The sequence below is a fragment of the Carettochelys insculpta genome, chromosome 5 (assembly GCF_033958435.1).
Source record: "Carettochelys insculpta isolate YL-2023 chromosome 5, ASM3395843v1, whole genome shotgun sequence".
In the NCBI taxonomy this organism is placed as follows: domain Eukaryota; kingdom Metazoa; phylum Chordata; order Testudines; family Carettochelyidae; genus Carettochelys; species Carettochelys insculpta.
The window spans coordinates 126119636-126133064 of NC_134141.1; the positions used below are offsets into that span (position 1 = coordinate 126119636).

Genomic DNA, 13429 nt, shown 5'->3' on the forward strand with positions numbered 1-13429 from the left:
AGCCTATAGGACCTGGTGATGTGCCACCCTCCACTGCACTTACTGATGAATGAACCTTCCTCCTGCAAAGGTCTGCTCTCTTTGCCTCTCTATTCTCGGTCGTGGCACCTGGTTGCCCTTATCACTCCAGGAGTTTGGGGCCATCTGAGTCTATAGATAATCGTACTCCTTAACAGGCAGGTAATACCTGGGCTCCATGCACTCTGTAATTGGCGGCAGCAAGAGGAGGTCTGCCAAAGGGCTTTAGTGATCTTAGTCATGTCTTTGTGTATCGGCAGCATGGTTCTGGAAGGGCTGCTGAGACGGTGGCGTTGAAAGGGAGTCTGACGGCTCCTCCAGCGCCTTGGTTTCCAGCCTTGAATTAGAGGCCATCCTCTTTAAAAGGTCTTGCTGGGCTCTGCCATTGTCCTGGGGGACAATGGGCAGGGGCCCCACAACAGCTCCAGCAGAGGATGAGGAAGACGATGCCAATGCCATGAGTGGCATTTCCTCTGGGGCCTGCTCTGCTTGGCCTTATTCCCCCACTGGTTGTATCTGTGGGGTTCCCAGCTCTGTGGCTTCCATCTCCAGTGGACAGGAGACCTTGACCAATGGCTGATCACAGCCTACCAAGGCCATCTGATTGCTGAGTAAAGCTTCAGGAGTTTCATTGCCACAGCACTGCCCACTGGCCCTGAGGCTGTGAGAAACCTTGCGGAGCTATGGGGACAACTGATGCCATTAAAGGAGGACCTGGATTCACCTGGAGGGGTTCTTGGTCCAACACAGAGGCCTGATGTGGGGGCCATGCTCCTGTGACTGGGACTGCATGGAGACTGAGCACGTTCCTTGCCCTGGCTGTGTCCAACACCAGGTTCTGAGATGACCCACTGCACTGAGATCCTGGCGACCAGAGGCTGCGTTCGACAGGTCCGTAGAAGTACCTCGATGGTGAGTGCCAAATGCTTTCAGACTGGTCTGAAGGGTGGAACAGGGATGGAGCGTGACTGACACTGTGATGTGGAGCGCTGACACGTTAGCAGGGACTTAGGTCTATAGGTTGGTGACTGGTACCAAGCGCCATGGCAGAAGAGATCCTCTGGCTGGTGCTGTACCAGTAGGGCATGACCCTCATGTTCACAGTACTGGGGTCAAGCGTGTCACAGCAGGGCCATGCCACCTTGCCAGTGACCAGTGCTTTGAGCAGTGTCTGGAGTCCACGATCGACGCCCCGGCCTCAAACTGAGGGGTGACTCTGTGTCCAGGGTGTGGTGGCTTTAGCTGAGTGAGCGCTGGTGGAAGGCTCCCTGGAGTGGTAAGTGGAACGATACCGACGGAGACTGAGCAGGCACTTCCAATGCAGGTGTACCCCAAGACCTGGAAGCTGCTGTTGGTGTGGGCAGCACTGGGAGGGACAAGCCACGGAGTGCCACCCTAAGGACCTCTGTGGTTGAAGGCAGCTCCAGGTGCCAGACTCTGATGCTGCTGTCCAGAGTGATGGATGTGTCTGCTGAAGCTGGGGTTTGACCCCTACCTGGAGGACCTGAGCTGCCCTTCATGGGTCTAGGCTCTCCTCTGGCCCTCTCCTTGCCCCTGCGAGCAGGAGAACAACCTCCCCGGGTCTTCCTTCCTTGCTGGGCAGTGGCAGGAAGGTGGATTTGCACTGTTCTCATGATGGGCACTGCGCACCAAGGTCATGGTGCCGTGCACAGAGTCTGAGCTTGGCTGCTCCGGTGCCGGTGTCAGCGCTGATTCCATGAGGAGCCTTTTGTCAAATGTCCGGCTCTTCGTGTGCAGTTTGAAACTCTGGCGGATACAACACTTGTGACTAATGTGAGTCTCACCCTAGCAGCACAGACAATTCGCACGGGGCTCACTGACAGGCACGAGCTTTCGACACCTGTTGCATTCCTAAACACCAGGCTTTGCAGCATGTCCTGGCCCAAGGCTGAGTCCTGGTAGGGAAACTCCAACTATCTAATAATGAAGGGAACTCTACTGTATTAAAAACAACTATTTACAACTGAAACGTCACAGAGAACAGCTGGAAAGGAGAATGGACAAAGCAAGGAAATGTTTGGTGTCGAATCACTGGTGGTAAGAAGAAACGGAGGGCGGGTGCGTGGGAGCCACTGGCACTCCTTATATCAAGCACCAGAGACTGTCTCCTATGAGTACTGCTGAGGGAAAAACTTCCAGCACCAGTACATGAGGTGAGCATGCAGCTTATCTTGGAATGGACCCGAGCAATCACTTGAAGAAGAAGGTTTGTGTAGGTTCTCGCTAGATTACTTCCTCCTGTAATTTCTCTGTTGTCTCCCCAGCTGCAGGTATAAAAGCATCATGTCTGTAGATGTTCAGGGTAGATGGGATCATAAGACCACAGGACACAAAAATTCACCCAGAGATTCCTGAATTGAGTCCAAGAACTTTTAGTGGAACTAGTGGTCACGTTAGTTTAAGGCGTGTGCCTTTTAGGAAGACAGCCAGTTTGGATTTAAAGACTCCAAGCGATGGACAATACACTACAGCCTCGGGAAGCTGTTCCAACTGCTATTATTAAACTTTGTTATTTGTATTACTGGAGTGTCTGGGAGCCTGAGTCACAGACCTGACACTGCAGTGGTAGGTGCTGTAAGAACACAGAACAAAAAGACACTTCCTGCCCCACTTGTAAGATTTGGTGCCTTTTTTCTGGTTTAAATTTTTCTGAATTTAAGACAACAGATGGGCAAAACCCCTCTCTGGCTGAGCCCATGCCTGGACTGTGCCCATCTTTCCCTCTCCCAAAACTGACATACGCACTACATGTAACGTGTTGACTGAACATGGGCTGGACCACAAAGATATCAATTACTTGCTCCGACGGACCAATCATTGATGGCGCTCTAGTGTAACCAACAAATTCCTTTATTTGTTTCTGAGCTTTTCTCTCTCCATTGTTTTGTAAAGAACAGACAAATTTGCTTTGGTAAGACACACGCTTCCCCTTGGCCTTTCGTCCCAACAAAAGTGGAAGAAAAGGTGAACCTTGATGGAGACTACAAGCAAGTCAGTGAGTTCTTGCATTTGCATTTTTGTTCCGGTATTAGCCAGAACCAGAAACACAAGAACATCAGTGATATTTTCATCTAAACAGCTCAATCCAGCAGCTTATGAACAAGTCTGAGATGCTCTTATGCTCAGCCAAAGCTTTTCTAGACCTAAGCAGACAAATGGCAAACAGGAAGTTTGATAACATTGACGGCACCATTCGTCCATGGATTGTACAGGCTTTGAGACAGTAGTGGCTTGAAATGTGCAAGGTTCGATTCCCAACACTGCAGCATTAGCGTGATTATTACCATTACACACAGAATAGCATTGAGGGGTTAGGCCGTGTGCCACCGTGTGGGCCAGCTGAATCCTGAAGCCCGGCAGCCTATTCAGTAGGGATCCGTTGTTCACTACAGCTAACAGCTGATGGTTACGGACAGATTGCTGCCAAGGGAGCTGCCAGAGTCACCTGTGAATTGTGGGCATAAATCTTAGCACAGCAGGGACCTAGTCTAGGATTTGGGCTCCTATACGCTAGGGTAACACACATAAATAAAATGATACAAGAGCTCCTCCTCCTCCTGTTGGTTTCTGTCACCCACCTCTTGTCTCGGCTGAAGATTGTGCACTTAGTGGGGAGGGATGGTCTATAAAGCACCCAGCACGATGGCGCCCTGGCTAGACCAAGGACTCCAGGTGATACCACACTGCAAATGCTCAATAACAACCACCTGTCCCACTCAGCTGCTGCTTTACCACTGGGCGTTCCCTGCCCGAGGTGTCGTCTGCATCTCTCAATGCAGCAGTTCCCAACCCACACAGAACCTGAGACAGAGGAGCTGGTTCTGCATTGCTTTGCGACTGTCTGCTGCTCGGGCTGTGTGACTGGGCAGCCAGGTCAGGCAGAACAGTGTGCTTTCTGCTCCTCGCCGGGATGAGAGAAAACAGTGACTGAACAAGTCTGGTGCAAATAGCCAAAGCCCCTGAGTGTGTGTGGGGGGGTCCCCAGGCCCTGCCCCGCAGCTGCAGTCCAATATGACTCTCACTCAGCAGGGAGAACAGGAGGTTATCAGGCGACAGGGACCCAGCATAGAACAGCACAGGAACCAGAACCCATCAGTACAATCCATTTTGGGGAGAGGGGCCCAGAGGTGGGTTTTGAGCCTGGCCCTGGCCTCCTCCTTCCCTCCCCAGCCAGATGAGACTGCCCCACTCAACAGCTAAGTTCCAATTCAGACCTGTCAGGCCCCTCTTCCTTCCTTGTCCTGTTTCCCAGGGAAGACAGGAAGCACCTGGCTGCCTAGGTTACAAAGCGAAGGTAGGCCTATTGCCTGCCTGTGAGAAGTCATTACACTGAAATGCCCATCACCAACTATGCACTGATACTGTGCTTAGGGAAACTGAGGCACACGCTGGCATTACTACAGGGCACCAGGAAACACATACAACTTAACCGGGGGAACAAAATCTTCATACGCCCCGCTTTGTCACAGCAAACCCCCCTTTCCATGCACCAGTCCCCCTTGGGAACTTCGTTCTCTCTGCTCCAAAGGGAGATGGACAGTGGAGCTGCTCCAAAGGAGGCCAGCTTCCCACCCCAGGCTCTGTCTGAGTGTGTTTCAGAGGCTGCTGTAGCAGCTCAGCTATCTCTTCCAGTCCTGGCAGCCTGAGATGGAACACAAGCAACCCAGGGAATCAGATGGTGTGGGGCCTGCTCACTCTGTTGGGACCACACGGTGTTGTCATGGCACAGCAGTTGGTGGCCGAGCTAGTGGCCATAGCCAGTGCTGCCATGTCCTGGAGTTCCCAGATTATCCTTATGCAAAGATTATGCCATGGGATGAAACTTCCAGGAAGACGTCCAGCCAAAACGAGCAGCTCTAGTCACAGCCCATGTCCTAAACAAAACACTCGCTGGAGCACCAACAGCAAAGGAGCCAAGAGTCATCTGAACCATGGAGACCATCTCCCTTCTGACTGGAGGGACTGCCTGGGAACATGACGGAAGCATGTAGGTAGGACATTTCGGGGGAAGTGCTCGGGGTGATCCCGTTCTGGGGATAACAACAGGCTGTTTTCAAGGCCATCAGCTTGGCATTTCTCCCCAGCACTACCACCCAGGAACTAGGAAAGGTCAACTTGAACAACCCTCAGAGCCAGGCGAGAGCCCAGCACTGGCCAGGGAAGTTACCTATGGCAAACTCGTCAAAGGTGATTGTGGTGGAGTTTCTGCCCAGAGCGTTCGTGACTGTCAGGGTCACCTTGTACCTCACCGTGGAGAAGAGCTGGAGGTAGCGGATGTGACACCTGTTCTTGGGGAAAGCGTCTTTCTCACAGACCAGCTCTTTTGGGCCATGCCTGCCAAAACCAGAAAAGAAGAGAAAGGATCAGTGTGCAGCATGAGACAGGGGCTCTGTGGGGCCCAGACCTCAGCCCCACAGACTTTTTGCTCCTCATCTTCCCCATGGCTCCTTCTTAGGCTCAGCTGCACCATCCCAGGGATTTCCTGCTGTTTGGGTCAACTCATAAGCAAAGCTGCTCCTTTCCGCCGCCTCACAAACCCAGCCAAGAAGCCTATTGATCTCTGGCTGCGCTTTCAGGGTGAAGCTCTTCTCTGGACCCCGGGCGGACCTGCCCCCCTTTCTTGGGGTGCTGAGGGACTGTAACCCTGAATTTGAGCCAGGCCTAGCCCCAGCCTCCCGTGCTGCAGATGGGGGTGACTGCACTGCACTCATTTAGAAGCTGCTCTGAAGGTGCAGCCAAGGGAGCGTCTCAGGTTCTCTTTGGAGTCTGACATCAGCCCTGGGGCTACAAGGCACCATGCCAGTTCTGGAGCCGAAGGGGTGAGCTCCTTCCAAAGGGAACGTCCCAGGTTCACACACTCATGGCGGCTTTAAACCATCTGGAGGGGGAATTTTGTGCCGAGTGACAGCGCTGGCGTCAGAACCCCGCTGATCATCCACTGAACAGGGACAGCAGGCGTCTGCAGCGCCAGCAGCTCTGTCCATGCCCAGTGAGGGTTAATCCTGATTCTGAGCAGAGTGGATGCCTCCCTGCGAGTACCGGCCTGACGCAGCCGTTCGCACAGGCCACCTCGCAGGAAACAACCTGCACGTGAGAGCTGAAAGCCTCTGTTCCCAATTGCTTCACCCAGCCAGCCCGGCAGCGGCAGAACCGTCCGCGATGGGCACCTCTGTCCTTCGGGTGGTGTCTAGGGACCACCAGGACTCATCCCTGCGTTCCAGCGGGCAGGCAGCTAAATGGTCACATAGGAATTGCCACAAGCAACATGGAAAAGGAGGTGGCTGGGATTGGTCCTGATGCCCAGGAGCAAGAGCTGAAGGGGCCCCCAGTGACTCAGTTAGTGTGGGGTTAGAGGGCCTAGACCCAGTGCCAGGACGCCAGTCACTGGGACATCACTGCTGCACACAGCTGGCAGCCCCACGTCTGGGCCAGCTGCTCTGCCAGGGTGGGCCTTTGGTGCTCCCTGCCTGCGGTGTGAAACCGGGGGCACGCCAGGGAGCGACTCCAGATTTGTCCCTCCCATCTGGAGACAAAACCGCCCCATGCAAAGAGGCGGCTCTCCCCGTCCCCTCCCGCCAGGACCCCGGCACTTACATGACAGTGATATTGAAGGTATTGGGGATGTACGTGGGACTGGGCAGGTGCCAGCTGCAGTAGAATCCCTTGGGGTAGTTGTTGGAACGGCACATCAGCACAGGCTCCTTGGGGGAGGCTGCCGGGAAGCAGAGACCCAGGTTACTAACGAGGACGTCCTCCTTACTCCTGCCCAGGAGAGAGGGGGAGAGACGCTGAGGGCAGGGGGATTTCACTGCTGTTACTGTGCAATGGACTCTCTGGGCCAGGGGCAGCTCACAGGTGGCTTCCAGCGCTAGAGCCCCCTGCATAGACCTCAGTGCTAGGGAGCGCCGGGTCCTATGCTGCATCAGAGCCTGGCTGGCAGGTCACTGGCTATGGCCATTTCTGGACCTAACTCCTTAATTGGTGTGCACCAGCCGGTCGCCAGTCCCTCGCCCGGCAAGCAGTGACACTCAAGACATACGTTAGCCCCGCAACCTTCCACCGCTACAGCTCTGCCACTCACACCTGAACTTGGGGAGCTGGGCCTATAACCCTGGGGCTTCTGCTTGTGGGAGAAGGGCTCCCAGCACACACACACACACACACACACACACACACACAAACCAGCCTTGTCTCAGCTGGATGGCAGTGTTCCCTGCAAGCTGGGCGCTTGGGTAGCCGCTCCGGAGAGATTCAGGTGATGCCCAGCTGATTAGCAGAGCGACCACAGCCAGCAGGACATGCTTCTACCCGTGCTGCACAGCTGCACATGCCTGGGTGCATGTAACAAAATTTATTCCTTCCATGGATGGAAACAGTCAGCGGGACCCCTGCTGGATGATACTCTCACGGACCGGATGTAGCAGCCAGGCACTACCCGCTGGTCACTGCCTCACTCCAGCGGCAGAACAGAGAATCACAGATGTCAAAGCCAGCGTGAGCCTCCAGCCTGAGCACCTGCAGGGCACAGGCTGGAGAACGTCACTCAGTGACAGCTGCCATGGCAGGACTTGTTCTTCCCTGCTCTGTGAGCCATCAGCTTCTGTCACAGAGTGGGGGGTTCCCCCGGCCCTGCCCCCACCTGCAGGCAGACGTGGCTCTCACTCGGCAGGGAGAACAGAAAGTTAGTAGGTGACAGGGACCCAGCGCAGAACAGACTTGTCAGCACAGGGACCAGAAGCCGTCAATACCATCCATCTCGGGGAGAGGGGCCCCGAGGGCGTCCCTCAGCCAGGACCCTGCACCTCCTCCCTCCCTCTCCAGCCAGACCAGACTGTCCCACCCAACTGCCCAGTTCCAATGCAAACCAGCCAGGCCCCTCCTGGCTCCTTTGCGCTGTTGCTGGGGGAAGAAAGGTGACACCTGGCTGCCTAGGTTACAAAGAGCCTGGAGGACCATTGCCCACGTGTGAGAAGTCATCACTCCGAAACTCCCCTCACCACTATGCACCGAGGCGATCACCTAGGGAAGCTGAGGCACTCACCTGGTGTTACTACAGGACAGTAGCAGACACATGCAACCGAACCAGGGGAATAAAACCCTCACCCCCTCACAGCTTCGACCCTTAGGGAGCAGGAGCGAGCTGTGCTGAGCAACCACAGTTTCAGTTCTGTGATCATCCTCCTACCTCCATGCCTCCCTGCTGTTGCAGAAGGGCTGAAATGCGACGGTGAGTGCCCTGCGGCAGGGGCCTCGTCCCCTCCCCTCACACCCCAGCTGCGCTGTTACTAGCTCTCGGAGACAGCGTCGGCAGCTGTCTGGCCCAGGGCTCAGGGCAGCCGCCTGTTGCATCTGAGAGCTGGTCGTGCTTAGGGGATTGCACCAGGACACTTCTCTGGGCAGAGGGCCCTGGCCTGCCTCAGAGGATGCACTGGAAGCAGGTGTTGTCTGCCTCACAACACTGGAAGATTTGTCAAGGAGGCTGAGCTGGAGAGAGAGAAGGAAAGAGCTTGCAGCCCAGGAGGGCATCTCATCAGAAGAGAGGGAGGAACCGGGGGCATGCAGCTCAGCAGAGAGAGGAAAACTGAGGGTCCCCAGCAAACAAGAGGGGCAGGGATCACCCAAGAGAGGGGGGAAGGCCAGGCACTCCTCAGGACCAGTCGGGTGAACACTGGTTTTCCCCAGGATGCAGCGAGGGGACACAGGAGAGAGTAACTAGCCAGGGAAGCCCTTCACCTGCTCTATGATCTGTGGCTTCGCTGTGGCTTCTTCAGAGGCCCAGAAAGGGCTCAGAGGGGAAAGGTCCGACCACAGTTCCCACAGATCTAGCGCAGTGGGGGCTGGGCTGGTGACTAGGACAACACGAATAATAAAAGCAGCCTAGCTGTAGCCACATGGGTCCCACGGCATTGGAGAGACAAGGGGGAGGCGATAGCTTTTACTGCACGAGCTGGTCCAAGTGAAGATACTCATCCGCCTAGTCTCTGAAACACAGATTGGACCTCCCTGGTCTGGCACTCTGCGGACCTGACCGGTCCCCAGTGAGGGGGTTTGCCGGGTTAGGGGAGGTCCCTTGCCCCAGCTCACAGCCCACCCTGCCATCAGCTCTGCTTCTGGCCCCGCTGGCTGCTGGTCCTACCACTGGCCCTGGCTGAGCTACCAGTCCCGGCCCTCTTGCCACTGGGCTCTCTGCCCCAGGAGGATCCGTGGTCTGGCTGCGAGACCAGAGAGTCCTGGTTTGGGGGGTACAACCTGTAATAACACATCAGACTAGATGAACGTAATGGTCCTTCCTGGCCCCACAGGTCTATGATCCAGGACCCTCGCTGATATCAAGCTCTGGAGGGATTTTCTAGGGCTCAGGCTGGTCAACCTTTCAAAGGTCCAAGCCCTTGGTTCCCTCCTCGTTGCTTGGGAACAGCTCCACAGTCCAGGGCTGTCCCTGTCAGGAAGGTCGCTGAAGCACTTCAGCCCTGCTTTGGCACCTCCTCCAGCCTCTCCATACCTCTGCACATGACAACAAAGAATTCCCTGCCCTCTCCGCGATAAGGAGCAGCCAGCATGGCCTCTTCCCAGAGGCTCACTCCCCTGGCATACAGCTGCCCAAGGCTCCCCTCTGCTCCAGTCACTGAGTCCGGCTCAAGGTCTCTGTCCTGATGTTCAGAGCTAACTGTGGGCTGGGTCAGAGTGATGCCTGCCCCCCTCACTTGTAACCTGCCCCGGCAGCACCACTCCCCCGGGGCAATGGAACTGCCACTCCACAGGGACTTGCAAGCACAGGAGCTGGGACCCAGGCTCTGCTCTGGAGCTCATTGCCACTGCGGGCCCTGGGCCACAGAACATGCGAACCGCTTCGCTCCCTCCCTAGTCTCATTGCGCCGCATTGCTGGAAATACACGAGCACAGTCATAAAGCCCCGAGGCTCATGGAGCTCACCACCCCAGGCCAGGCAGGAGTGGGGGAAAAGCTCTTGTCATTTCCATTGTGAACTCTTCAGGAGGTGTTCGGTCACTGTGGGGATGGACAGACAGATGGGGAGCCCAGGCAGGGGTTGCTGTCACTTTAACCATCCATGGGACGCTATATTTACTTACTTGCCCCTTATCCCTCAACGGCCTCCTCAGGGACTGAGCTCACCCCCCTGGGTTTCGCAGGCCAAAGCTCAAAGCACTGAGCTCTTCCTCCACATACAGTCTGTTATATGCAGATGGGCACCGCCAAGAGAAACGCCAGCTGTGGTGCGGGCGCTCTGCTAGTCAGCGGGGCGGTGCCTGAATCTCAGCTGGGCAGCTGCCCAAGGGCTCAGCTCACAGGGAACTCTGAGCCCGGAGCGAGCTGCAGTCTGCAGAGGGCCTGCAAAGAGGCTGTGGGTGTTGATTTAGTCTCATCCATCTGCCCAGACCCACCTCCCGTTGGAGTTATCCCTGTCCTGGGATGCTCCTGATTCCCACGGGCGTGTGCCGTGTCCGGCAAGGCAGCGGCTGCAGGCTGAGCACAGGGCCCTCAGTTCCCATGGGGCCCCTTTGCTGTGCCTGGACGGAGAAATGTTGCAGCTCAGGACTTGTGACGAGTATGGCCAGGGCAGCTCACACCTCCCTGGAGGCTTCATCACAGAGCCAGCAATCTGGAATAGCTTCATGACATCATCGCTGTTGTATGACATCACCAGGCTGGCAGGACCAGGGTTATGACCACACCTCTGTACCGCTCTCTATAGATAAGGCGTATCCAGGACTACGTGGGAGAGCCTTGGGCTCCTGGCTCGTCTTCCAGCGCAAGGTGAAAGGAGGAGAGATGCCTGCTTTCCCTGCAAGCAAATTGCTCCCTGGGCTGAGTCCAGTTGGCAGAAGAGGAGCCAGGAAAGAGCCATGTGAGCCCAGCCCAGTGACAGCTGGGAGGGGATTCCCGACCCTCTGGGCTGGGAATCTGCATTACAAACAGCCCTTCTGTGGATGCTGCCGAGATTCTCCCAGGGAACAGAAGTATTTTCCCTCCTATGCAGCTGCTTCCAGCCAAAGAGTGAGGGGAAACCGAGGCACAAGGCATTGCAGTGCCTTGCCTGAGTGGACTAACAGAACCGAGATCTCCCAAGACCACCTTTCCCCAGCTGTTCAGGGCACCGTGTCTGCTGGGAGGAAGCATCTCTGTGGGACCAACACCGGCCAAAGCAGTGTGGAGCGTGGCAAAAGGGAGCAGCCTGCTCTGGCTTATGTAAGGCGCACGTCTCTGCTAACAGCTTGTTCAGCCTCCAGACCACAGACAAAGGCCACAGCCAGGCAATGACCCTCCTGCTTACATTACCAAGCAGATCCTTTGCAGAAAAACCGGTTGGATAATCACAAGGCCAAATTCCCCACCTCTCTTGCCTGTCCCTTACCCCCTCCGCTGCCCATGGAGGTAGTGCATAGAGTTAGTGCCCAGCCAGCTCCACGGGCCTGCGCCAGCTTGTTCAAAATCCCCCGGGAGCTGGACGCAGGCGCTGGCTAGAAAACGGCACCCCTCTGTACCTGCCAGAGGCAGTGCTCATGGAAGAGGAGGTAAGGTGGGCGAAGGGCCAGGGTGTTGTATTTCCAAACTACCACACGGTGGTAGTAGCTCATCATCACAGGGTTATGTGGGTGCCACTGATAGAAACCCAATACACAGGGCGGGGAAGGCCCAGAGACGGGGGCCAGGGGGCTGGTTGTGCCCACTGCAATGACAGAGCAGAGACTGGCAGAATCAGGGGGCTGGGAGGGGACACAATGACGGGTGAAGAGCACAGAGGTTTGGGGTATCAGGGAGGGGGTACCCCAGCTTTCTCCCCTGCAGCGAGGGTCTCCAGCAGTCTCCTCTGCCTCCCTGCCCTGTCTTGCTCCTCTCGTCTGCAGCCTTGATGCAATCTGCACCCCAGCTCCTTTCCCAGGCGGCGGAGGAGGCCAAAGCCCAGCACCGCTTCTCTGACAGGTCACCCTCATGCACTGCTCAGCAGCCGGCCTTCCTGCTGCCCTCTCCGCCCAGCCACCCTCTCCCCAGCGCTCGCGGGCAGCCTGTGCGTCTTCCCAGCTCCGGGTGGGGGCAGGGGACACCCTCTGCTCCAGAACAGCGAAGGGCCCCCTAGTGAATTCTGGGTCTCAGGACTCGGTGCTTGGGAGCCTGTCTGGAGCCAGATACAGTGAAAATCCACCGACCCTCCTTTGCAGAGACAACCCAAAGGGACCCTCTGCCACGAACGAATCCTCAGCTCCGCTCAGCCTCACAGAGGGGCCCCCACGCGACCTGTGCCGCCCGGGAATGCTGCCTCACCTGCAGCTATCGCTGATTAATCCTTCCATTAGGTCATCTCAAGATTATTTATCTCCTATGTCCTGGCCATACGCCTTGGAAATGGGAACCAGCCAGCCAGGTTCTTCGCTAATTCCCCCTTGCCCTGACAATGGCTGCAGATCTGCAGGCTGGGCTTCAAACCTTAGTGCTTTTCAGCAAGAAGGGTCTGACGGGCCTCGCTGCTGCGTTACCACACGACAGCCTCACAATACTGTTAGGACACTTCACAGCAACCCCATTGAAGACCCTCTCTCCGCCCGCCTGCTTGGACGCACAGGTGCATGAGCGCAGGGTGACAGACAGATAGGCGGGATGGAGAGAAAGGGGGAGATGCGCACAGGGCTGGTTAGACAGACAGACAGACGTTGCCCAGAAGTAACAGATCTCAGGTCCACTTCGTCCAGTATCTTACCACCACCAGGACTCAGTGCTGTCTGCTTCAAAGGAAGGCGGCAGCATCCTCCGTGGCATGATGGGACAATGTTCCCTCTGATATTTTCCCATTTGTGCATGGAATAAGTTTTGTCCTGGGCACCGAGACCTGTGTGGCTGTGCACCACCAAAAAACCCAGGCTGCTGGCCAGGGGTGCTTTGCCAATCAGCTGGACGGCCACCCACATGCTCGGCTTCCAGGGCACACAGCTCAGGGAGGACCTGGCCGAGGCCTGCTCCTAAATTCCCATTATTTCGAGGTCAGTTCATGCCCTGGAGGGAGAAGGGCTGTTCCTGGGTCAGAGTATTTGCTGCTTATTAACAAAACCATTCGGCTAACACTGGCTATATTTCCACGTGCTGGATTCGTTGCCAATCCCCGCTCTGTGCTGTGACTGGCTGCAGAGGGAACGTATGGGGATACCAGAGCAGACAGCGCTCTGGTACATGGCCGAGTGTCTGCGGCTGTGTTCAGACCCCTCCTGCCCCCTTCCCCACGGAGCAGGGATGTTTCCAACTGCAGCACCGAATAGTTCTTAGTGAACTTGCTACCTACCCGGGAATCTCCACCACCCCCACCTCCGGCCGCTGCCATACAGCAAAATCCAGGCCCTGCCCTTTGCCTGCTGCACGCCGAGCTCATCAGCCCATCTCC

General features: G+C 56.3%; 1 protein-coding gene across 5 annotated transcripts in view; it reads right to left on the reverse strand.

Moving 5' to 3' along the window:
- CNTFR (ciliary neurotrophic factor receptor) overlaps positions 1 to 13429 on the reverse strand; it is a 450281-nt gene that overhangs the window by 52911 nt on the left and 383941 nt on the right. For all 5 annotated transcript variants that reach the window (XM_074994432.1, XM_074994435.1, XM_074994431.1 and 2 more), the window contains 2 exons: positions 6634 to 6751; positions 5207 to 5373 (listed from right to left, as the gene is read on the reverse strand). In XM_074994432.1, the coding sequence (XP_074850533.1) occupies positions 5207 to 5373; positions 6634 to 6751 (285 nt within the window). The remainder of the gene's footprint in view (positions 1 to 5206; positions 5374 to 6633; positions 6752 to 13429) is intronic.